This window comes from Canis lupus, chromosome 33 (genome assembly GCF_003254725.2).
Source record: "Canis lupus dingo isolate Sandy chromosome 33, ASM325472v2, whole genome shotgun sequence".
Lineage (NCBI taxonomy): Eukaryota > Metazoa > Chordata > Mammalia > Carnivora > Canidae > Canis > Canis lupus.
In genome coordinates this window covers 14,472,500-14,499,053 of record NC_064275.1, presented here as the reverse complement: position 1 = coordinate 14,499,053, position 26,554 = coordinate 14,472,500, and the positions used below count along the sequence as shown (strand labels likewise).

Genomic DNA, 26,554 nt, shown 5'->3' with positions numbered 1-26,554 from the left:
GAGCGTGGCCAGCCCGTGGGCGTGGCCGTGCGCGTGCACGTGGGCGTGCGGAGCCCGTGGGTGTGGCTCGCCTGTGGGCGTGGCCGTGCGCGTGCGCGTGGGCTGTGCCTGCAAAAGGGGTGGCCGCGGGTGCCCCGAGGGCTGCGGGCCCCGGGGAAGGACATGGGCGACAAGTACGGCGGCCTGCGGCGGGCCCAGCTGCACCTGGATTTCATCCACGCCAACTCGTGAGTGCCCGCGGGGCCCGAACGGGGGCGGCTCCCCACGCAGCCGAGGAAGGGCTCCGCTGCTCCCCCTGCGAAATACCTACTTGGGGGAAAAAAAATCAACTTGGTATCGATTTATGGGAATTTTATAGACTTAAGTTGTTCCTATTAAAAAATGAAAAAGTAGGAAGGATGCTATTCTGGGCTAGATTCTGATTTTCAGAGAGAGCGGTGGGGTGGGCGTGCTGCAGTTGGGGTGCGGGGGCGCTTCCACAGGCTCCAGCCTCCGCACCCGGGGAGTCCGGAATCCTAAGTCCCTGTGATTTCTCTGGGCCGCACACTGACGGGTTGAGGTTGCGCTCGGAGGATGCTGTGTATTTAGGGATTCCAGCCTCCGCGGCCTGAGTCCTTCCAAAAACGGAGCCTCTTCTGGGCTAGAATCCTCATATTTTAGTTATTGCTAGACCCCCCCCCCCCGCGTCTCTGTCAGCCCCGGGGGCCTTCTGGGGACTCCCCAGGTGCTCGTTTCAAAGGCCCAGACTGCACAGGCACATGACCCAGGTTTTCTGTCCCACGGGCACAGCAGACCAGCGAATGCCGCCTAATTCATACCGATGTGCTGGGTTTTTGGAGTCTCTGACTAATCTGGATTTCCTAAAAGTGCTGATTGATGCAAGGGATGCATCATCTTAAAACCACAGAAATAGAAGCATAAAGAATACCAGGCAAGGCCCGCCTTGCTGCCTGGGGCAGACATGTAATTTTTACAGAAAACAAAATAAAACAGGCAGTCATGGGCAGCTGTTTAGTCTTTTTTTTTTTTTTTTTAATCTGTCCATCCAGAGAATAATAATTTCCAGAAAAAGCTGGAAAAATTAGAACAAATAATTAAAAGCTAACTGAAGTGGAAGACAAATGATGAGATGGCGATTTTGAGTAGAGTCTTAAAAAATTACAGGTGGAATGCTGGAAGGACTGTGAATTCTGGGAAACTCCCTCAGCCTCAGTGTCATGTAGTTATCATAGCTGCGGGGCCGCAGGCACCTAGTGGTTCCCCCTCGCCCACAGCCCATCATCAGTTGGTGGCCCGAGAACTTCACAACAAAAGTGACAGCAGCGTGAAGCAACGAGAAAATCAGATAGAAATTGGCATTTTCTCGGCTTCTCCGGATAGATTTCTGTTTGCAGAAAAAGCAGGAGTGGTTTTTTTTTCTCTCCTGCCCCACTCCCATATCCGATTCAATGTCAAGTCCTCTTCATGCCATCTCTGTGTCCCCAGGCCTCTGCATTGCCTCTGCCATTGATTTCAGTCCAAACTAACTGCCATCGCCCCTGTGAGGTACTCCACAGAGCCTCTCACCTGGCTCTCTGCTTCCCCTTATTGCTCCCTGATGAGCTATTTTCCTGAGAGCTGCCAGAGTGAGGTTTTTAGCAATATATATATATATATTTTTTTAAAGATTTTATTTGTGTATTCATGAGGACACAGAGAGAGGCAGAGACACAGGCAGGGGGAGAAGCAGGCTCCTCGCAGGGAGCCCTATGCGGGACTCCATCCCAGGACCCCGGGATCATGACCTGAGCCAAAGGCAGATGCTCAACCACTGAGCCACCCAGGTGCCCCCAGAGTGAGATTTTTTAAAAAGTAAACCAGATATGTCACTCTCTTTAAAACACAACAGTGGTTTCCAGTTGCATGTCGGGTAAGTAGGAGGTCCTAAGCGTGGTGTAGGAAGCACTGCCTGGCCGGCTGGCCACCCTGCGTCCGGCAGGCAGGATCTCCCCGGTTCACTGTAGCCAGAGCATCCTGGCCTCCCGGGATCATCTTTATGTTTATTTACTTGTGTGTTTTCTACGCCCCCCCCCCCTGCCCCCGCCCCCCAGCTCCAGTCCCAAGAGGCTGAAGCCCAGGACTGCCCGCATTAGCACGTGGCAGGCAGGCTGTTAAAATACACTATGAAATAGTGTAGATGCCTCTATGGCATTTCTTGGTCAGAATGACTGCAATTACTTTTCTGAAGTATTGTCTCTATGTTGGATTTTTGTATATTGAATCATGTGTTTTAAATTCACTGGAGAGTCCTGTGGTTTCAAGTGCTGCTTTTGTGAAGCATATAACCTTCACTTTTGCTCTGATTTGGATTTTTTATACACTCGATTTCTTTTGAGCGAAGGCCATCTTTTCACAGCAATTGTACTTAGTTTTTTTTTTTTAATTACAAGTTTGAAAGCTGACTTGAGTCAAGAGACCCCCACATCAGCTTATGTTTAAAGTTTAAAATTAAAAAAAAACAAAAAAACAAAACAAAACGGAGGGACGCCTGGGAGGTGCAGTTGGTTAGGCCACTGACTATTTGGGCTCAGGTTGTGATGTTAGGGTCCTGGGATCCAGCCCTGCATTGGGCTTCATGCTTAGCAGGGTGTCTGCTTGAGGATTCTCCCTCTCCCTCTCCCTCTGCCCCTGCTTGCTCGCCCATGTATGTGTGTGCATTCTTGCATTCTAAAATAAATATATCTTAAAAATAATAAACTTTCAGCTAACATATTGTCTTATGGCCTGAGGCATTTGGAATCTCTGAGACATTGCAGATGATCTTTCTTCCTCTACAAATGAGCAGATCTGTTTTGATAATTAGGTCTGTCTTGCTTCTGTGACCTGTTTACTAAATATAAAAGGAAAATTGCTAATTGACTCTTCCCTTAATGCTGTGATAAAGTTGCTGATGGAAATATCCACATCAAGAAATGAAAAGCAAGTGTGGGCCCCTGACGGCAGCCTGATTTCACCCCCAGATGAACATTCAAAGCCTTCAAAGCATAAAGAATGATGGCTGTCTAGTGTGTTCTGTCACCCAGGACCTAGCATGAGGGGGTGCAGGGGAAAGTGACCACAGGTAATTCAGAGGACAAGAGGCCCTGCAGAAAAAATAGGGATTAATGGGGCAAACAGGGGGTCCCTGCCAATGCCTGCACCTACAGGTAGAGTCTTAAGCCCTTTTGGTGTGCCAAGGTTTTGATCAAGATCTTTCAGAAATAATTTGACCTTAAAGAATACAGTTTTAAGGACAAGTTCTCCAAAAAAACACTTGAATACATGCTTATAAAGCAGTTTTAAAACATCACAACTTGCTGTAAGTACAGTAAGGTCCTTGACGTCTTTGTTTTATTAGGAACAGAAGGCTATTTTGGCTATATCATGTTCTTAGCCTCGGCTTTGTAATGGACCGCATCTACTTGAGCATCTTGACCGTGCTGAGAAAGTTGTTTCTAGAATAAGTCCTTAATTGATTATCTGTCCTGAACTGGAGAACGCTTGTCTGCAAGTATCTTGAAGCGTTTACACTGATCACAGAGTTGGTTTAACTTTTGGTTTTCCCTCTTTCTTCATCAGCACCACGCACAGTTTCCTTTTTGGAGCACTGGCTGAGTTGCTGGACAATGCAAGGTAAGGCTCATCTGTAAACTGCTCCTATGTGGCAGAAGGAGATTGGCAAAGAAAAATTGACTTCAGACCCAGGGGAGTGAGAAAAATGTGATCAATAAAACAATTCTCAGAGCCGCATCTATAAACTGGCAGCCCTCTGCCCCCGCCTAGCCTGTCTTGTGTTTGTTTGACTCATGGTGAGAGTTTGCACTGTAGTTATAAAGAAAAGGAAGAAAAGAAGGGTTTATGAAGGTTAAGAAACAGGAGGTGCCACATATAAAATGTGGGTCCCTGGCCCTTCACTCCCCCCCCCCTTTTTTTAACAATTAGATGTAGTAGCCTTGAGGCTGCTCAGTGGGCTCAGGTGCATAGCATGTGCTCTCTTGGGACAGTCTGTGCCTTCGGCTCTGCCATTCCCAGTGCTCCCCACAGGCAGCCTGAACTCCTCAGTTCCTGTGTCTGCAGCAGACCCTTGAGTTTGCCAAGGCTGTTCAGATGCTAGTAATTGATAGCGGATGTAGCTGTTTTATAGATTTACTCAAGATGCTTAGTTCTTATGATGAAGGTCTTTATAAAGTCCCCGTGTTATTCTAAAAAATTCTATCATTTCATTTAAGAGTTTGATGGTTTCCTGTGGTTGGCAAAAATTAAAACTGGAGAATGTGAAAAGGATGTTGTAGACAGCAGGAAAAAATGTGGCAGTATAGGAGGAGATGATGGTTCAGGCCTCTTTTCCTGTTAACAGCAGCTAATCAGAGAAGAAAGTACCTGGGCTAAAGTACAAAGCTTGTTACAAAATGTCTTAATATGCTGTAGAGGTGAATGATTGTTTTATGTCTCATCCCGTGGCATTTCTCTATGAACAAACCCTCTCTGAAAATTCCATTTCAGTGCAGTGACATTTACTGAGCACCTATTAGGTGTATGGTATTTTGTGTAAAGTATAATTATATAATGGGGGTAATGATACTTAGGTATCATGGGATTGTGGTAGGAATTAGGAAAAGGGGCTTAAAAATATTTCATTCACTGTTTATTTGACACAACCAAAATGCTCCAAGAAATAACAGTAGTCCCTCCAGAATTTCCAGAAAGGAGGAGCTTAAAAGGCAGCAGTTGGCTAGAGGAAGGAGCAAAGGGGCCAACTTTGAAGGCTTGTAGAACAAGTCAGTGTACCTACTCAGATTTATTTGGTGTAGTTTTGGCTTAGAATTGATGGAACTTTTGGGAGAGACTCAAATTTCCCATTTAGAGTCCCAGTGGTTGTTATTATTCTGAGTTTCCCTTACTCAACACATCCACTTCTGCATCAGCTAAGACCACTTTCCTCATTGTCTTCACCCCTCACATTGAAACTATGATTTTTTGGCTCTTGCTTTTTTTCTTTTAAAATTTCTACTTAAAAAATAATTTAAAAGATACATAAATAATATCCATGAGTTGTAGAAAACTGAGAAAATAATAAGGAAAAGTAAGGCATCAGTAATCTCATCACATGGCAGGGAGGTGGTATCAGCATGCCTCTCTGAAAAAGACCAAATAGTAAATATTTTCCCCTTGCAGGCCATGTGTTTTCTGTTGAAACTACTCAGCTTTTCCATTGTGGTGTGAAGACAGCCATAGGCTATATCTAAGTGAGTGGGCATGATTGTGTTCCAATAAAACTTTATTTATAAAAACAATGTGGTGGGCCACATTTGGCTTTTGGACCATAATTTGCCAATCTCTGATCTAGAGAAAACCACTGTTTTGATTTCTTTCCTCACACATATGAACATGTATATCATATATGTCATTTAAAAAGATATATGATCATACAGTACATGTTAGTAATTTGCTTTTTCTTTTCATTTTTTGGGGGACTAAAATATATCATGAAAATCTTTCTGCGAATTATGGATTATTATCCAACTAGGTTTTCTTTTTTATATTCATATCTGTTTTTGGTGAGCTTTTTGGTAATTACCATGAAATTCCATCTCATATTTCTGAGTTTCAGGTTTTGTGACATTCTCAAATTATGAGTGATCATAGATCTTAGTACATAAATGTAGAGTGAAACACTTTAGTAATTGTTTTGAAGCAATTTAAGTGGATTTGTCTATTGTTTGTTATCTGACAATAGATTATACTTCATGTAAGCAATTCAGATAAATGTAATTTTTTAAAACATAATTTCATATTGAAGCAGTGATATTTTTATATTGTTTCCAGAGATGCAGGGGCTGCAAGACTTGATGTGTTTTCAGGTGAGCATTTTTATTTGCCTCCTTTTTTTTTTCCTTCCTTCTAATGGAAAGCCTATAGTTATTTTGCTTTTATTTCATGAAGTCAAAGCACATTTTATAGATTTTTAATGTAATCTAAGTGCTTAGTGAGTACAGTGACCTTATGGGGAGCCAGGTTGAGAAAAGTATACTCTGAGAGTTGAATCGTTCACTTGTTAGGGGACCTATTTACAAAATTAGATCTTCCAGGGTTTTCTGAAAGCATCAGAGTGGTGTGGAACAATGTGTCTGCCATAAAAAAAATTTTTATTTTAAAAAGCACATTAAGTTAATGGTTATTCGTAATTAAGTATACATCAGTTTCAACTTATCATAGTGTTAAAATGTGTAAGTGAATGTGATATTTGAATGTTTGGGGGCTATAATATTCAAACCAGATACGTTTGCTTCACGGACTTCATTTTTAGTCACCAAATATTTGTTGTACTTATTAATTAGTTCATTTCGTTAGACTGTGTTGCAAATGAACTTAGGTTCTGAGATCCAGTCTTGTATTTAATACTGCCTAGATAAATGTCTGAAGTGTTAAAACTGATCCCCAACCCTGAATCTGTCAGCTTTCCTGTAAACATTGGCTATTAGTCATAGGCAAGAGGATATGGTCCATGATGTAATCTGTATCTATAATTAAAAAGCAACTCTGTTCAAGTCAATTTAAGTGTTTAAGATCCTGTGGGACACCTAGGTGGCTCAGTCGGTAGAGTGTCCAACTCTTGATCTCAAGTCTTGGTCTCAAGGTTGTGAGTTGAAGCCCCACATTGGGTATAAACATATTTTAAAAAGAAAAAAGAAAAAGATTTTGTGTTAGGTGGTCCTTTTGGTTCATGAGACATGGACATTTTAAGACATCTGAGAAAACATAATAAATGAACTCTCTTCTCTTTCTACTCTTCAGGTTCTGAAAAGTTTGGAAATAAAGCAAGAGAGCCTTTATTATTCATAAATGCTAGATTGGAGTGTGGAGCTTAGGTGTGAGAAAACCAGTGGATTTGCTCATCATACTCCATAATTAGATACTTGCCCAACCTGTGGAGTCAGGCTTCCCCTCAAAATGGTCTGCCTGGAGTGAACAGAACAGATCTCATGCACTCTGAAAGCAGCTCACTCCCAAGAGGGGACAGAAGAACTCTGAACTGAGCCTCCCTAGGTGATTCTTCCTTAGATTACCAGTCAGATGAGTGAGAAGTGAGTCAAGGGACAGAGAAGGGCCTCTTTACTAATATTAATGGCACTCCATTGTACATTCTACTAATATTAATTACACGCCATTCTACTCCATTGGAAACACCAATAGTGGAGAAAATGTCGTCTTCCCTTCCATTAGATAGGATTGAGTAAGTGTTGCTTGTGCAGGGGAGACTCAAAGAATAGTAAGAACACAGAGAAAGGTACCTCATATGAAAGAGCTAGGGCCTGAAATATGGATGTGGTTTTCATCAAATATTGTAAAAGAATATTCCTATCTGAGGAATTATTGTGAGAAAGAGAATGGAAGTAGATCAGTTCAGAGATTCATTCATTTATTCAATAACAGTTTAGTATCTGCCATGAATGAACCAAACCATTACTCTAGGTGCCAGGGACAGCATGGAACAACATGTGTGACTAAATATGTGTTGTCAAGAACGTGTGTTCTCATGGGGGAGAGATAGACAATAAGGAAATGAACAAATAATACACCAGGCAATGGAAAGTGCTAAAAGGGGGCGGGAGTGGGATAAGAGAACAGAGAGCGATAGGCAGGGTGTACTATTTTTTATGAGGTAAACAGGGAGAGTTTCTGTAACTGAATGCTGTACCATCAATGAAGGGATAGTAGGGGCGTGGGGCTATGGAAACAACCTGTGCAAGATTTCATGAGAATTTGAACTCGGGCAGTGGTCCTAGAAATGGAGAAGGGGAAAGGATTTAAGTTGCATTTCACTCAGAGCATACACACATATATAGTTTTAAAGATTTTATTTATTTGAGAGAGAGAAAGAGCAAGAGTGAGCATGAGTGGGGGATGTGTGGGGAGTGGAGAGAGCGAGAGGAAGAAGCAGACTGCCTGCTAAGCAAGGAGCCTGACAGGGCTTGATCCCAGGACCCTGGGGCCATGACCTGAGCTGAAGGCAGACACTTAACCGACTAAGCCTCCCAGGCACCCCCAGAAGATACATATTATTGATGAAGGGTCAAAAAGTTGAGAAGAATTATTCGGAATCACAAAGTACAACAAATGTAATTGGAATTTACATGTTAGGTTCTCTTCGGTTTGTGGCAGGACACCAGCAGGGCATGGCAGTACTCATTTCCCAACATTCTCTAACACTCGGCATATATACACACATAAAATCTTTGCCATTTGAGTTCAAAATGGCACTTCTTTTTAAATTTAGGTTATATGTGTTTTGTGAAAAATTGAACTTATGTTATTTGTTTTTAAATTACCTATTCATTAAAAAAGTACTTATTCACATAAATTTTTTTTTGTTGCAGCAAATCACAATATGGCTATCAACTTAGCAAACTGATTTTTCTTAAAAAAAAAAAAAATGAACCAGGGTCAGGGTTTATGCAGCAATAGATTGAATTGATATGAGGATAAATAATTAAGTCTTGGGTTAGTTTTCAAATTATTTACAGAGTCCCCTGAATTACTTTCCGGTCTTGTTTTCTTCAGTAACTTGAGGGAGGACCCTAAAATTCAAATTAAACAAATTTAGCCATTGTTGTTTTATCATGCATGTGTATTGGTTCTAGTAAACATGGATTTGCAGTCAATACTTGTGTGTGTGTGTGCTTACCGAGTGTCGGGCACTGGGTTAAATGCTGAGTACACACAGTGCCTGCTTTAAAGAAATTGGTATCCTAGTGCGAGGTCTTTAGAAAATATGTATATCTTCACTTTTATGGGTAGAGGGCCCTTAGCGTTCACTAAATCTCTGAGGCAACTGTGTTACAAAAAGTAAAAGCCACTAGTTTGAAAGAGAAAGAGATACACGAGCAGGTGGGAAACACAAAGTACAGAGAAAATGTGCATTATGGGTGCCCAATGATGTGTAGGAATGAGGAAGTGCTCTAGAAGGAACCTTTCTAGGAACTAAAGACCTAAAGGGGAAATAGGCCTTTACCTGGTGAATCAGGGATAGAAAGGGAGAAAGGACAGTGTAGTGCAGGGTCTTGAATCTGGAGAGAGTGTAAAACATGGATGGAGTCGCAAAAATGCTTGAGATGCTCAGGATTAGTTAAAGAGAATATTTGTGTGGAAGTGGATGTATGGTAAGGGGAGGGAGTATGGGTAAGGGGAGGGAGTGATGAGAGATGAGCTTGGAGAGTGTATTTGTCAGAGTTCTTCCAAGAAACAGAACTGGAGACAAGCTAAGTGTAGGAGACAAGCTAAGTGGACAGACAGGTAGACAGACAGACTGGCAGATGTGATTTGCCTCCCTCCCCTGACTCTAGACACGTACGTGTATTTCAATATCAATGTGTGTGTGTGTATGTGTATCTGTATCTGTCTATATCTATAGATACTGATATAGAGAGTTTGGGGGGGTGGATGAGAGGGAGAGTTGTTAAGGAATCAGCTCACAGATGGTGAAGGCCGACACATCTGCAATCTGTAGGGCAGCTGGCAGGGTGGAAAGCCAGCTAAGAGATGACGTTGCAGTCTCAGGTTCTTGATCCTTGCGGTAGACCAGCAGCCTGGAAACTCAAGTACCATTTCTATGTGGCAGTCTTGCTGCAGAAGATTGCTTCTTTGGGAAACCTCAGTCTTTGCCTTTAAGGCCTTCAGCTGATTGCATGAGGCTTCCCCACGCTATGGAAGTTACTTAAAGTCAGCTGATTGTAAAAGTCAGTTATATCCACAGATGTTTTTGTAGCAACATCTAGACCAATGTTTGATAAGGGCACCAGACTTAACCAAATTGACACATAAAATTAATTGTGCAATGCACACTGGTCTGTGCTCTGCCTTTAGCAAGGAGTAAGGCAGTGGTTGCTGCAATTCAGAAGAGAGATAATGGTTTCCTGAACTAAGGCAGTGTCATGGGGGTAGAGAGGCATTAAGGAGGTGGCATTGAGAAGACATATGGTGATCCTGAGGTTTTGACTTGGGCAGATGAAGCCTAATGGCAGAGTGACGGCCACTTATTGAACAGAAAACATCATAAGGAGAAGTAAGCCTGATGAGGAGAAGGTGCTGTGGTTTGTTCTGGACCTGCATATTTAACAGATAATAGATATTTATCTGGAATCCTTAGTTTTAAGGAATTGAAATAAATCAGGTTAAGCTTCAGGGTGGACAGTAGGGGACTATTACATTTCGAGACTGTGATTGTCTGTAGTCACTCATTGGGGTTTATGGAAAAACTAAGCACTGTACTTGTCTAGGGAATTTTTAGTCTTTCCCACTGATTCACCAAAGAAATGCCCTCCTTTCTGTAAGCTCCTTACATGAGAACTTTATCCCAAGAGCTGCAAAATCAGTTGTTGCGTCTATGCAGAGCCACTTGAAGCTTGGATCAGGTGGTTCCCAGGGCTGATACACACTAGGATAATTGGGAATGTTAATTCCTGAGCCTGGCCCAAGACCAGTTAATTTGGAGTACCTCCATGTGATTAAAATGTTCAGCCACGGTTGAGAACTACTGCACTGTGCAAGAGTTGGTTTCCCCTGTTGAATAGTGGAGAATGTCATCCTCAGTCAGAGGGGGGTTGCACAGAGCAAGATCTAAAGTGGGGGAGGAAATATTCTGACACAGAAGTTGAGGTAAGCACTCCGGAGGACCAGGCAGAGAGAGAAACTGGGAAAATGAGATGTAGGGAAGATCCCAAGGGTTTATAGACAGGAAAGGAATTAGCAGGGGTTGGGGGAGGGATTAGAAGTAGGCATGTGACCATAAAATTATGAACCCAGAAAGCTTAGGTATGTGTTTGAGATATTTATTTATAAATTATCTCGAACATTATTTAATTTTTAAAATGTAGGTTAGGGGTGACCATTGAACACAGAGTTGACTAAACAAATGTGCTACAAAATGAATCATAGATATAGAGTTAGCAAATCAGTGGCTACCTGAGGTTGGGGTGGGGGGACGGGTACGGAAGGGGGCAGAAGGGAGACTGGAGAGACAACTAAGGAAGAAGAGGTCTGGGGTGATGGGTATGTTCATGACCTTAATTGTGGTGATGATTTCACGGGTATATACATATGCCACAGTTCATCACATTGTACACTTTACACAGAGGCGGTCTTTTTTTTTTTTATGTGTAATCTATTTCTCAACAAAGCTATTGTAAAAGAGAGAGAGAGGTGATAGAACTCGTATATCCAAATGCTGAAATTACCCTCAGAGCCAGATTACAAACTGAGCATTAAAATTAGTCTCATTAGTTTTAGTTACACCTTTCCATTTTTTTAAACAAGAGATTATTTTCTGTTATCTTAATGATATCTCTTAATCACCAAAATTGATTCCAAATAACTTAGCCATTTTCAGAAATGCATTTTCAAGAGGCAAATATTTGCTGCCACTAAGAAGCACACACAAATGGGTCTTATGGGAATTAACTACTTAGACAGGAGGCTGCAGAATTTAGTAAGAATGGCCTGGGTTGACTTCAGAATTAGTGCTTCGGTGGAAGGGCATAAAGGTTGATCAGTGCAGTAGAGGGATCCTGGGGTCACATCAGCAGCTACCTTTATTCCCGCTCCAAGGGTGGAAAATACCTGAAGTTTAAAGGCCAGTCCGATTCCAGGGCAGGGCATGCCACACTGTATACATAATTTATTAATGTGTAGATGTTTTATGTTAATTGAAAGCCTTTTTGGTGCATGACTCTTTTCCCCCTGCAGTGTCCTGTGAAACCATAGCCAGGACACCTGTCTGAGCGCCATCATTGTGCCATCACTCTGTCACTCAGCAGCTGCCTTTGAGGAGGACAAATAATTATGTAAGCAGCATGACTTTCTGATGAACAAATTAAGGCCAGTATTTATTAGTAATAACTGCTTTCTCTTACAGTGGATAATGAAAAACTGCAGGGTGGATTCATGTTGTGCTTCCTGGATGATGGATGTGGGATGAGCCCTGGTAAGTTAATTATCTAGGTACCTAACTGGCTGTTCGAGGAAACAGTCTGAAAACCCATAAAATAAATAAAAATAAATTGAGCCATCTATGCAAAAGCAGGTATGGAGCTATTAGGGGAAAAATAAACCCCAGACTTAACATATTGTTGAACTTTTTAGATTTAAATATTCCAGCTGACAGAGTAAATTCATTGTAATCATCCAAACCAAGACAAAAAGTGAATGTAGATAAATATTGCAAGAAAAATGAAAAGGAGAAGGTATGATTACTTGCAAGAAAAAGCATCTGGGAATGAATGGAAAAGGAAGGGTAACTGGATGGATTTTGAGATTGTTTGAGCCCACCCTTCAGATATTGTTTGCAAGAGGCCTGGGGCAGTTTCCAGTGCCTTTAGGCTATTTTTAATTTTCTGCTTAACCTTGAGGAAGAGGTTATCTCTTCTAGTTTTCAGCGGTTTCTTTTTTCTCTGCGTGTTCAAAAGTTTAGTAGCTTCAACTATTCTCACCATAATGAATACATCTACAATTCATTGCATGATTTTTTAAAAAGATTTTATTTATTTATTCATGAGAGAACACAGAGGGAGGCAGAGACACAGGCAGAGGGAGAAGCAGGCTCCATGCAGGGAGCCTGATGTGGGACTCGATCCCAGGTACCCAGGATCACGCCCTGGGCCGAAGGCAGGCGCTAAACTGCCGAGCCACCTGGGGATCCCCTTGCATGATTTTTTTGTTGTTGTATTTATCTTCAAGGCTAACCAAAACTCAACACATAGTAGGTACACGATACCAGTTTACTGTGAAATTAAATGTTATTTCCTCTGATTAAGGCTTTGAGTCATTTGGGATAGCTTATCCCTGAATTCTTGTTTAACTCTTGTTGCTGTCCCACAAGACCACTAAGTTCAAAAAATCGTGAAGTAATTCAAATAATATGGAGCAGTTCTGGTCTGTTCTACTCCAGCGGATAGGACGCTCATCAGTGCTGCTGAAAGCAAAGAATACAAAGTAAAGCAGTTCTCTTCCAGCCAGTCTCTGAAGTACTCCCTGGGTATGAATAGTCAAAGATTATTAGGAAGTTTAGAAAATTCTCAGATATGTTACTCAGTTCTCATTCTGAATTTGGATAATTTTGATTCTTCCAGGTGATTTTGATTCAAAGTACCGTTGGTTCTTAGTGTTTAAGAGAAAGAACAGAGTTTGTGAGAAAATCATGATGAAAAAAGTTTTGTTTTTCACTTCTAGGCTGACCCTTAAGTTCGTTTTCCTGAATTCTTAAACAACAGAATATGTGATATAGTTTAAGTCACTTCCTTAAAAAAGAAAACAGAAAGAAGCAACTCCTTTTATATATGGCCATGAGCAAAATGATCAAAACACAGAAAAGTGGCTAATATTCAGATCCTCAGAAAGAGCTCGCACTTCAGTGGACATGTACAGTACTATTTTTAAAAGCACACTAGTGTTGAGAGAGCGATTCTGTGTTAACATTGATTGGAAATCAGGGTGCCTGGGTGGCTCAGTCGGTTAAACGCCTGCTTTCGGCTCAGGTCAGGATCCCAGGAGTTCTGGGATTGAGCAGCATCGGGCTCCCTGCTTCTCCCTCTCCCTCTACCCCTCCCCCAACTTGTGCGCAACATGTGCACGCTCTCTCTCTCTCAAATAAATAAAATCTTCAAAAAACCCCCCATATTCATTGGAAGTTAAGCAATGAGTTAGAAGGAAGAGTTTATCTGATGACTGAAAATAGAATCTTATCTGTGGCCCAAACGAAGTTAAATCAACCTTGACCCAGAGTAATGATAGGAATTTCCACACTCTTGGCTTCTAGTCTTGCCCCATCATGGTCCATTCCTTACACAGTGATCCCAAGAGTATTTGTTTTCTTTTTTATTTTTTTTTAAAGATTTTATTTATTTACTAATGAGAGATACGGAGAGAGAGGCAGAGACACAGGCAGAGAGAGCAGAGAGAGAGAAGCAGGCTCCATGCAGGGAGCCTGATGTGGGACTCGATCTTGGGTCTCCAGGATCGCACCCTGGACCGAAGGCAGGCCCCAAACCACTGAGCCACCCAGGCGTCCCTTTGTTTTCTTTTAATATAAATCACATTATATCCTTCCCTTGCTTAAAAGCAGTAGTGGTTTTTCATTACTTTGGGATACAATTTATACTCCCCAGTAATGCTTGTAGTTTCTAGCCTTATTTGGCAAGAAATCTTTGTCCACCTCTTTGACCATTTCTCATGTCATTCTCTCCCTTGGCTTATAGCACACCAGCCATGCCTGCTAGCCATTCATTTAAAGCTCATCTCAGATGTGACCTTATGAAAGAGGCCTTTCCTGATCATTCTGTCTGAGGGCCCACTCCTATTAATTCTCTAGCACAGCACCCTGGTTTTATTTCTTCACTTAATACTCTCAGAAGTGATCTTGTTTGTTTCTTTTAATCTGTTTCTCCTACTGTGACATAAAGTTGTGGGCAGAGGTCATGTCAGTGTTCTATACCTGTGCCCAGAACTCTGAACACCATATATGGGAGTCTGTGAAGTATGCTTGAAAACCACAGAATATGGTCTCTGGCAGCCTTGGATTGTTATCCTTATGGTGGCATTCATCGGCTGTTTCACCTTGGGCAGCCTACATATACTCTTTGAACTTAAGTTTCTTCATAACATGCAGATCATCATAATAATATCTATTATGTAAGTTTGTTATAAATATTAAATAGGTGGTGCATGTAAAGGATATGATATAGTTCCTAGCATATATACTAAACAATAAATGGTAGCTAACGTTGTTATCATGGATACCCTCACTTAATGCCCAACCCCTTATAAGAACATGTGATAGAACGTCTAGTTGGCTTCAGACAAGCAGAGTGTCTGGTAGCCTTTACACACCACATGCCAGGTGCCGCTGAACCATAGCATGTCTGCACACAGATTGACACAGGTCTTTGAGACACTTCTAGAGTGTGTATTCAGGTAGGCCCCCTGGGAGAGCCATTTCTACCTTTCCCTGTTTCCCTAGAAGCATTCTTGTTCCTGGAGGTATGTATATTTTGAAGTTTAGACGATTCTTCTCTAGAATTCCAGAATGCCCTGGAGAGATCTGGAGGATGACTCGAAGAGTCTGAAACAAGTGGCTCTTCTTCCCCAGGGAGTGTCAGGCCAGAAGTCATTCTACCCTGCTCAGTCTTACATGGAGCTGGATAAGGGCCAAATTCATGGAAAATAACTAGTGGTACAAATGATTATAACATTTTTGATTTATTGGTACTTAGCAAGTGGCATGTATTGTGTTCAGGGTTTCACAAACAGATGATCTTATTTAATAGGTTTGTTTTTATCATCAACTCTGTAATGTAGGTATTAGTGGTTCCCTTTTAGAGATGAGGAAATTAAGACTCAGAGTTTCACTCTGTTTGCCTAAGGTCATGTGGCTAGATCTGTCTGACCTCCTTCAATGTATTACAGTTAAGATCTTGGTCAGAGGTCATGGAGTCCAACAAGGATCCTTGTCACTGGGCTAACCCAAGAGGTATGGATTTGTCCTAATGTCCTAAGATATGCTGTGATATCCTGACAGCTGGACCTATGGCCAGTGTCAATCACAATTTCTAACCACCTAAATGTCTTTGTGAATTATAGAGGAGGCTTCAGATATCATTTACTTTGGAACATCCAAGAAACGTTCATCAACCTTGAAGTTTATTGGGCAATATGGTAATGGTCTCAAAAGGTGAGAATTTTTTTCCTTTAAGGCATGTATTATTGGGAACAGTATTTACTTAGACACAAACTTACCCAGAATGATCTAGATTTGTAAAGGTTAATAATATAAACTTCAAAGTCCTACTTGTTTTGGGATTTCCATACCTATAACTGGCTTGGATCTTTGTAACATTTGTAAGTTTAATTCTCAAATAGGTGATGAATCGTCTTCCAGGTATTGAAGCAGAAGCCCTGTACTTCCGAGCTTCCTTGAGTCTCTGTGTTCTCTTTTTTCTCAGAGCATATGTTAGTGTAGGTGTAATATGTGTTCACAGCTTATTTTATTAGTCTGCCTCAGTGTAAGGTGAGGACAAGGGTATATTATCACCTATGTGTCACCTGCTGCAGACAGATGATTGTTCTTTTCTTGATTTCTGGATAGCACCTTATTTTTGGCAGTCTTGTCTCAAGCAAGAGTGGAGAGCTGGATTGGTTCAAATCCATCTGCTCTACTTTGAGGGGAAAAAGAAACGATTTTTACCCTTTCGGTGATGGGTCAGCAAAACAGTGGAGTTACTTCTATCAAAGAACAATTCATCACAGTGATGAATCCACCTATTTCTTTATAGTATTTGAGATGTAAACCAGCATGTTCTCAATTTTTAATATAGTGGATCCATGAGGATCGGGAAGGACTTTATTCTTTTCACAAAGAAGGAAGAAACGATGACCTGTGTGTTTTTTTCTCAGACATTCTGTGAAACAGAAGGTCTTAGTGAGGTAAGAGTTGAGATTTTCCTTTGGTTTCCATGGTAACGGTCTTGTTTTCATTTATCATCTCAGGAGGTGAATCTACAACAGTTCTTTTCTGATTATGATCGAGAAATTTAGAAATGTATTTGGGAAATGGAGAGAGGGTGGCTGGACGCTTTGGGTTCATTAGAGGCCTGTCCTGTTGACCATTCTTGAGTGGGTTTTAACTCGTAAGCAGTTTTCAGAATGTTTTCATTATCCATGTGCCCAAATCTCCCAGAATAAGAGGCTCCCTTTGGCACAGTGAGCTTTTTGGAAGGAGCCTGCAAAATACTTCTGCCATTTGTGCCATAAATGGATTATCATTTTAAGAATAAATATTGGAAAAAAATAAAGATGAAATCAGAGAGGGAAACAAACTATAAGAGACTCTTAATCATAAGCAACAAACCGAGGGTTGCTGGAAGGGAGGAGGGTGGAAGGATGGGGTAACTGGGCGATGGGCATTAAGGAGGGCACGTGATATAACAACCACTGGGTGTTATATAAGATTGATGAATTATTGACTTCTCCCCCTGAAACCAGTAATACGTTATATATTATTTAATTTAATTTAGATAAAATTTAAAAATTAAAAAAATAATGAAAATAAATATTGGATTAAAAGGGTAGGAATACAAAATCTAAAGAAACTGAGTGCAAAATAGAGTAAAAATTGTAACTCCAGTGACCATAATTTCAACTCCATTTGATGACCTAGCTGTACTTTATTAATTAGCAGTATCTGAGTTTTACTATTCAGAATGTCCGTGTAATTCAATACAGCGAATGCAGGTAAACAAACTACCCAGCATGGTTAGATCCTGTGGCAGGGAGAAAACCAGTGAAAGATCATCTGACCATCAAAGTAGTCACAAAATATAGGCAAATGCATGTGAATTGGATTCATAACAAAATGAGGATGTTTATAAACAATTCTGTCCAGTGAGTATGCACTTCTGCTGTTACAGAATTGTCAAAAGCAATGGGATAAATGGAGGGATTAGAGAGCCTTGATTGGTCAATGAGGGTTTTATGGAGAGAGTTCCCTTCGCAGTGGAAAGGCTGGTATGTGGAGAGAAGTGGCGTGCAGCAACTCTCACACTTGGACAGGAGTATAGGATTTGGAAGGACAGTGGAGATGTGAAGTTGTTCCGCAGGGGTGCAGCATGCGCACTGGCAGCAATGGAGGGGGGCCTGGTAAGGAACAATCTGTAGGCAATAGGGAGTAGCTGAATGGGAGACTGCTATAAGGAAAAGCAATGCTTTAAGTATTTATGTTGCCATTTATGTATGTAAAGGCATGGAAAATTGGGCCAGAGCTGAGGTTATAGCATTCCTAAAATGGGCCATTACCCCTTTTTTTTTTTTTTTAAACTGAAACCGGCAACCCCTTCCTATTTCCACTTCTACTCAGGCAGTCTCTTTCAACAATTTTAGCTGATTATTTTTCAGTATTTTTCCGTGTGTCTCTATATAACATACTGGTATTACTGCTTCTTGATTTGATGTATTATATGATAACTGCTCATTATAAAGGGATTTATATATATTATTTCCTCTGTTCATATCACACATACACACTTTTCCTGTTCTCCACCCTCAACATATCTGCATTATCATTTTATTTCTGCTAATGTTCAGTATTTATAAGTCTGTATAAACACTATTCACAACTTTATCATGTCATAAACTGGTTTTCCCTTTTTCTGCACAATGTTTTCTTTTCCTTGGAATTATTAGTTGTATGGTTGGTGTTCTATGTACCTACCACTGTCACTAAATATTGGTTGGGTTTTCTGTCTTTGTCACTATGTTAACCCCAGTCTCCAGCTGTGCTTGGCTGAGCCCCATCTTCCTGAAGACTCTGCTCTGGAGTCTTCTCCTGTGTTGCTTCTCGCTCTTGCTTTCCATGGCTAGTGTTCCACTGTCCTCCCAGGATCTGCCCTTGTTAACAATCCTCTGTTAGCTTTCTTAGTAAAGGTGCATGAGAGGTCAAGTATTTTGAGACTTCATGTGCTTGAAAATATTTTTAACCTACCTGAGCACTCAGTGATAGTTTGGGTTGGTGTTATTTGTAGGTTGGAGTGAATTTTCCCTCAGGAATTTGAAGCCATTGCTTCATCATTTTCTTATTTCTAGCATTGTCATTGAGAAGTCTAAAGCCATTTTAATTTCTGAGTCCTGTGTGTGACATATTCTCCCCCCGCCCCCTGCTTCTATTTTTTTAAAGTCAGAGAGGGCAGCCCTGGTGGCTCACCAGTTTAGTGCCGCCTTCAGCCCAGGATGCGATCCTGGAGACCCGGGATCGAGTCCCACGTCGGGCTCCCTGCATGGAGCCTGCTTCTCCCTCTGCCTGTGTCTCTGCCTCTCTCTCTCTTTCATGAATAAATAAATAAAATCTTAAAAAAAAAAAAAAGTCAGTAGAGTCATCTTTGTCTCCAAAGTTCTGATTTAAGTATTTTGCTTCTGGGTAGCTCTATTCACATCTATTGTGCTGGTTGCATATTGGACACCTTCAATCTGGAAATACCTGTCCTTCAATTAGGAGATGTTTTTCTGTAATCTTTAATAATTTTCTTCCTTTCATATTTGCAACTTCTGTTCTTAGCGCTTGGACATCTGGAACTAGTTTTTTAATTCTCTTATCTTTTCCCTTCTATTTTCTGTTCTTTATATTTTTGTTTTGTTCTCTGGGAGATTTTCTAACATCTATCTTCCAACCTTTTCATGTATTTTTTTTCTATAGTCCTATTTTTCATTTCCAAGAAGTGTTTTTAAATTCTCTCAATATTCTTTTTTAAAGACATATAGTTCTGTTTCATGGATACAATATTTCCTTTTAGCACTCTAAAGATATTAACAATGATTGACTTTTCTTTTCCCCTGAAATTTTCATCTTCCTCCTATGGTTTTTGTTTCAAATGATTTGCTTTGCTTGTGCCTGTTTATTTGGTCTATATTTATCATATTAGAGGCTTTTCTCAGATGGCTATCAATCCTGACTACTTTAAGGAGTATTCCAATAAAATTTGGATTGAAAGCTCTGCGAGAGTAGGATTGGGGTTGGAGGCTTGGCAGCTGTGAGCATCACAGTAGTGAGCTCTAGCTGTGCTGTATTATTGGGAAACCCTCAAGGTAATTTTATGTCTTTCCTTTGGGGCTAGTCTGATATCTCAGGGAAGACTCCTACAGTCTTCTGCCTGAAGGCTTGGCTAAGAGCTTTCTGGGACCCAAATGAGAGATGAGATCTGGGTTCTCGGCATCCAGTGTGTACGCTTTTCATCCCTCTGATCTCAGTAATGTCCCCCTAATAACTGTGCCTGACATATCCTCTAATCTAGAAAGGCTTTGTTCCATTCTTTCTAGAAAATAAGCATCCAGTCTCTGTGAAGATAGGGGCACTAGTGCCAGATGGGCTCCGGATGCTACTTCCAGTTCTCTTCTCCCTTGATCCCACCTCCTGAGTTAACTCATGCCATCAGTCTCTGAGCCTTTTATTCTGAATTGTAAACTGGCTGGTTTTCTCTTCCAACATTGGCCTCAGATTGATTTTCCTGGATATGCTTTCATGGACTGTTCAACTTCTAGAGTGCTGGTACCACCTAGCACTCCTCTACCATCCTTCCCATATTTCAATAGGAGCTGAAGTAGGTTCCATCTGTCCCCACATCATACAATGGAGCATTTCTTTTATTTATTTATTTATTTATTTTTAATTTTTATTTATGATAGTCAGAGAGAGAGAGAGGCAGAGACATAGGCAGAGGGAGAAGCAGGCTCCATGCACCGGGAGCCTGATGTGGGACTCGATCCCGGGTCTCCAGGATCGCGCCCTGGGCCAAAGGCAGGCGCCAAACCGCTGCGCCACCCAGGGATCCCCAATGGAGCATTTCTGAATAAAACTCTAAGTATACATAATTGTTATGTGTCTCTTTCTTATAAAACTAAAGTAAATAAGAATAAACTTAAACTCTTAACTTTGTGTTTTGTAATTTTGGCTAGATGAAGAATGGACTGAATTAGGATCAGACAAAAGGATGATGGTATTTATTTGTGTATTTCATAGTAAACTGATGTGTTTTCTTTTTTATATAGGTTGTGGTTCCAATACCTTCATGGTTAACAAGAACCAGAGAATCTGTCACAGATGATCCTCAAAACTTCTCAATAGAATTGTCTATAATTTTTAAGTACTCTCCATTTAGAAATGAAGCTGAACTGATGCAGCAGTTTGATGTGATCTATGGGAAATGTGGTAAGATCATCAAAACTCTGAAGTTTTGTTGAAAGTATTTGTCTTCAATGTCTTTCAAAAGATACTTTACATATGCTTTTATATTTTTTCTATTTATAATACCATGCAGGATCTCACATGGGGGCAGTCATTCATTTTATCCGTATGAATTCTGTCTTAAGTGAATCCAAATATGAATAGCTCTAAGTCCCTGACACTGGGTGAATGATTTGTACTTGCATGAGCTTGGTGCAGACTGGATGCGAAGACAATGACATAGTCTGTGACCATAGGGAATCCATAGTCCCTGCACTACATAGCAAAGTTAGGAGTTGATCCCATGTGTATAAGAGAGTTAGCATTGTATAAGCCAGTGAATCCAGTTGTCTGAGGCAGAGAGTTAGCAAAAGCTTTGTGGACATTTTCCAAATTAACAGATCTTTCTGTATATTCTGTATTTCTATATTCTTTCAGCCTGTACCAGCTTTCTACTCAACATGTAGAAGGCACTGAGTCTACTAACATTTTTCAGTGTCAGTTTTTCTCCAGACTTCTACCTTTCATATCTAGAACAAGAAGAATCTTACTCTAGAGAAAACTGTGCATTTCCTTTTTGCAACTCTTTGATTTATGGAATGTTTATAGTCAAATTTTGAGAAATTTGTTTCTGACTTGGCTTGTATTACCTTCAAAATTTCTTCTCTAATTTGTGGCATTTTGTTTAACAATGATATTTTTGTCATCCTTTCCCTTTTGTGTTAGACTAAATCTAGTAGCAGTTCAGTAAATATTAATTTCATTTTTTTTAAATTTTGAGAGTGTTTGTACAAGCAGTGGGGGAGGGGCAGAGGGAGAGGAAGAGAGAATCTTAAGCAGGCAGCAAATCAGCACAGAGCCCAATCTGGGGCTCGATCTCACAACCCTAAGATCATGACTTGAGCTGAAATTAAAAGTCAGGTGCTCAAATGACTGAGCCATCCAGGTGTCCCTATACGTGGTATACTTTAAGGAAAACTAATGTAATTTGTTAGTTGACTTTTAATTGTAAAATATTCATGTAAATACTAATGAAGGGTATACTATTTTTTGAATATTTTTCTAAGTGCTTTATAAAAATTAACTCATTTAATTCTCAAAATAATTTATGAGATATACTGTAAATTAGAGAAATTAGGTTCAAAGAGGTTAAGAACTTTATCTGCAGTCATTGCACTGCTAAATCAGTGGTTGATTCAGGATTTAGACACAGGCATTCTTAATCACTGTCCTGTGCTGTTCTCTCTTGTGTTTTAGTACTACCAAGAGAAGTATAGTTGGTTGTTCTTTTAATTTCTCTGACAATCCTGCTGGTATCATAATCAATTTTGTAAAGAATTTGTATTATTCTGTTAACTATGCTTTGGGGCAGGAGTCAGCAAACTGCTGCCTGCAGGATCGAATCCAGCCATACTTGTTTCTGTAGATAGAGTTTTAGTGGACTACAGTCTCACACATTCATTTATATGCACTGTGGCAGCTTTCGTGCTACAATGTTGGAGTTGAGTTGTGATTAGTTAGTTGTGACAGAGACCGTTTGGCCTGCAAAGCCTGAAATGTTTATTATCTGGCCTTTTACAGAAAAAGTTTGCCAACACCCACAATAGGGGCTAAAGCAATTCTTCATATTTGTACAAATTTTAAAAATTCATCTTTGTTCTTATGTGCATTGATTTCAGTTCCACCGACGAGAGCTTTACCTATAATGCAAATTTAGCTCAGACTCCTAACAATTTTCATAATGCAAATTATGAAAAAAGTGCCAAAGTTTAAGAATCCACATTGAGAGACTTATAATGAATAGAATTGGAATAAGCAGTATAATGTAGAAAAACTCAACACTCTTTGGCAGAGAATGGAATTTGCTGTAAGACTTATATCTTGGAACTTATCCAAGCATATTATTTACTGAAGTACGCAAGGAAATTTGGTCTAGAGTAGGCTTAATTCCGTAGATGAGATAATAGCACCATGACTAACACTTAGTGTGAAGTATCAACAAGTCAAATGTCCTTTTTTCTCTGCTAGGTACTTTGCTGGTTATTTATAACTTGAAGCTCTTGCTTAGCGGAGAACCAGAGTTGGATGTTAAGACGGACAAGGAAGATATACTGGTGGCTGGAGCCCTTGAGGAGTGAGTAGTGTCTGTGTTTGACAGGATGTCTCTCCATAATGGCAGCAAGCTGGCTTTGGAGCTCTGCATCCTGGCTCTAGGTCTGAGGCCCCTTGGCCTTAGCACTAGGGCAATTCATTTTATCTCAGTTATAGAGGAAATAGTGGGGCTAGACCACTGATTCCCAGACCTGGCTGACCCTCTGGATGACCTGGAGAGCTTCTTAAGAAGTATAGGATCTTGTCTTATCCCAGACTCTGCTGAGCTCCAGTTATCAGGACAAGGAATCAGTATTTTTCACATGTTCCCCAGGTGATTCAGAGGTAGCAGCACACTTGGGAACCACTGGAATAATGCTTGTAAGCTTCTCTAATTCTGAAACTCCTATTCTATGAATATTAAAACTGAAAAAAACCCTTCAGAGTTCATTATTCATGGCATATCATTAAAAATGAGCATCAGTATGGTACGAAGCAAAAAGAAATATGATCAACTGACAGTTCAGAATGACCCTATGAACTTCATACTTGCAGTTTACAAGTAAAAAAAAAAATGACACATTCATTTTTCTTGGCTATTAGGGATCCATAGGAATGGGAGAATAAGGAGACAGAATAAGGAATGGGAGAACATGAGTAAAAAGTGTGGAGAAATAATGAAACAATGTCTAAACTTAAATTTCTCTAAAATAACTTTGTATTTGAAACTTACCAGCCTGAGCCCATGGTCTCTTAGTGTGAGAACTCTGGAGCTGGAAGGGATTGGAAGGAGTTAAATTCAATCTTATTTGATCTAAAAATCTTATAACAATAAATTTTATTTATTTGAGAGAGATTGAGCATGAAAGCATGAGCAGGTGGAGGGGCCCGATGTGGGGCTCCATCCCAGGACGCTGAGAACATGACCTGAGCTGAAGGCAGACACTTAACTGACTGAGCCACCCAGTTACTCCCAATCTGATTCATTTTAATTAAATACTGGTATTGTCCAATGGAAATATAATGAGAGCCACAAATATGAACCATATATGAAGTCTAAATTTTCTAGTAGCCCCATTAGGAAAAGGTCAAATTAATTTTAATAATATTTTATTTAATCTGGTGTAAAGTGTAATTTTAATATGTAAAATATTAATGAGACATTTTATACTCTTTTTTATCTACTAAATCCTTGGAACCTAGTGTGTGTTTTACATAGCATGCAGCAGTTTGGACACATGTGGTCAAGTAGCTACCACATTGGACCACACAGTTTTAGATTAAGATATTGAGACCTGAGTAACTACATAAACTTGACAAAGAACCTCTTTTACTTTTGTCTTTGAGGTGAAATTTGAAGGTCCCATCCCCAGTTTGAAAATGTAACGTTTGATAACGTACTTTCAGATGATCTTTCCTACTTTTTTCTAATTTACATTTTTCTTCATTTCATTGTTATAACAGTAATTCTTAATTTACACAGAAATGAAGGTATTTTTTTTTTCCAAAAGAAAAAAAAATCCAGTCTCATTACTGTTGTACAAATGCTGGGGACCCTTTTGGCAGCATTAACACGCCGATATCAGAAAGGAGGCGCAGAACTGTTACTGGCACCTCTGTCACCACCTCCCCCTCCCCTGTTGGCCCAGCCTTTCTGCCTAACAGCTGTATCCAAACCCAACATCTCATGCTATTTAAAAGCTTAGAGCCCAAGTTTTCAAACAGTTATCTGTCAGAGTGCCTTGGCATTTCAGCACCAGCATCAGGAAACACATACATTATTAGAGAAATAATTTGACAGCTAATTTCTTTGGGAAAAAGTTCTTACTGTTTCTAGATTGTTTAATCGAGTCAGAAGCTTCTTAAGCCATTTAAGCTTTAATCACAAAATGAAGAAAATGGATCAGACCCAGGATATGTATAATTTAATTTTGGAATGTTGACCACATTGGATTTCTTTTTTGTTTGTTTGGTCTTTCAGCAACATTTGTTTGTAGTTTAATCATAAGAAAACCCTTTTAAAGGCAGGGTGGGGGATTTTTATGAGGATGCATTGTCGTAAAGAGGAGACATCATTTCTCTGCCAACGGTGCCATCTATACATTTCACGGCTTCTGAGGAGTCTCACAATAGTGTCAAGGAGGGACAGCAGTATCACCTTCTGTGGGGGAATGATGTATAGTTTTCCCCTTTGAAAAGTCAGTGAGCTCTGACATTAACACCCAATTCCTCTTCATGAAGGGACTAGAAAAACGTTGACTCTTGCAGCTGAAAGAATACTCTAGTCGAAGATGGATCTTTTTCTGATTCTTCTTCCATTTATGACTTCTGATTTTTGAACTTCTAATCAAGTACAGTTATATTATCTTGGTTTCGAGAACAAGTAGTTTACAATGTAATAACTCCTTTGCCCCTTCTTTTTCTTGTGGTTATTGTGTCCCCTTAAAGTCATTGGGCATGATTCTTCATCTGTTCAAAACAAGTTTCAAACCTTGCAACTAGGCAATTTCCACCTTTGGTGTTAGATGGTGTGGTCCTGCTGATTCTGAAAATAATTTAATTTTCTACATAGAAATAGGAAAATTCAAGCTTTCCAGCTTTTTTTCTGTGTTTTTTTTCCTACCTGTTTGGTTTACTATAAAGTCAAAAGTGAAACAATATTTTAAAAAATTTTAAAGAAAATAATTTATATATCATAATTGATTATGAATTTTTTAAAAAATATTTTGTTTCCTGTAGTTTTTATTTTATTTTCAAAGATTTTATTTATTCATTCATGAGAGACACACAGAGAGAGAGAGAGGCAGAGACCCAGGCAGAGGGAGAAGCAGGCTCCATGCAGGGAGCCCAACGTGGGACTCGATCCTGGATCTCCAGGATCACGACCTGGGCTGAAGCAGTGCTAAACCTCTGAGCCACCCAGGCTGCCCTGATTATTAATTTTTGTTATTCGATTCTAATGTTTTTTAAGTGTGATTCCTCATTTTCCTTTTTTCATTTACAATTTGTTTCTGAACTTTGTTATTATGTAGTCTTGGTAAGTCTCATTTCATAATGATTTCTTACTAAGTGGTTTTATAATAGTCCATTAAATTGATTCATTCTAACTTACATAACGATTTCTATATTTTTGGATGGTAGCATTGGTCTCACTGTTTCACATTATTTATAGGTAATATTGAAATAAACATTTTCTGGCAGATGGATTTTTCTCTTCTTTTGAATTTTTTTTTTTAAGACAAATTCCCTGGAAGGGAACTACTGAGTCAAAGTGTCTGAATCTTCATACAGTTATTGTGAATATTTGAATTGCAATCCAAACCCTTTTTTTGCTTCGGGCTAAGGCTTTGGGATGAGGGTCTACAACCATCATCCAACCATCAGCGGGGCCTTGTTTCAAGATGACAGTAACCTCATGAAAATTTCATTAGGAGTGATGTTCAAGCACAGAGGCAGTAGCATTTGCTTTGGCAACATCACTGTAAAGACAACCTGTTTTCACTTAAATTAAAAAAAATTATGTAGATAGATAAGTCATCTCAGAATTTCAGAATCAGCAGAAGTCTGTATTTAACGTGTGATATATTAAATCAGAATTTGAATCTGTGAATGTGGCATGTGGAGAGTGCCAGGGAATCATACATAGTTTCAGGGTGATATGCAGAAAGTGGGCTGTATCCGCAGGGA

The 26,554-nt window shown here is 40.0% G+C and overlaps 1 protein-coding gene across 3 annotated transcripts in view; it reads left to right on the top strand.

Annotated features, from left to right (window-relative positions):
• Positions 1-26,554, top strand: part of MORC1 (MORC family CW-type zinc finger 1) — a 190,452-nt gene continuing 163,898 nt past the window's right edge. For all 3 annotated transcript variants that reach the window (XR_004811644.2, XR_003147905.3, XM_025478165.3), the window contains exons 1-8: positions 1-227; positions 3,598-3,651; positions 5,845-5,879; positions 11,930-11,998; positions 15,649-15,739; positions 16,383-16,491; positions 20,602-20,761; positions 22,805-22,910. Coding sequence is in view for 1 of the 3 variants with exons in the window: in XM_025478165.3 (XP_025333950.3) it covers positions 163-227; positions 3,598-3,651; positions 5,845-5,879; positions 11,930-11,998; positions 15,649-15,739; positions 16,383-16,491; positions 20,602-20,761; positions 22,805-22,910 (689 nt within the window). In the remaining 2 variants the exon portion in view is untranslated. The remainder of the gene's footprint in view (positions 228-3,597; positions 3,652-5,844; positions 5,880-11,929; positions 11,999-15,648; positions 15,740-16,382; positions 16,492-20,601; positions 20,762-22,804; positions 22,911-26,554) is intronic.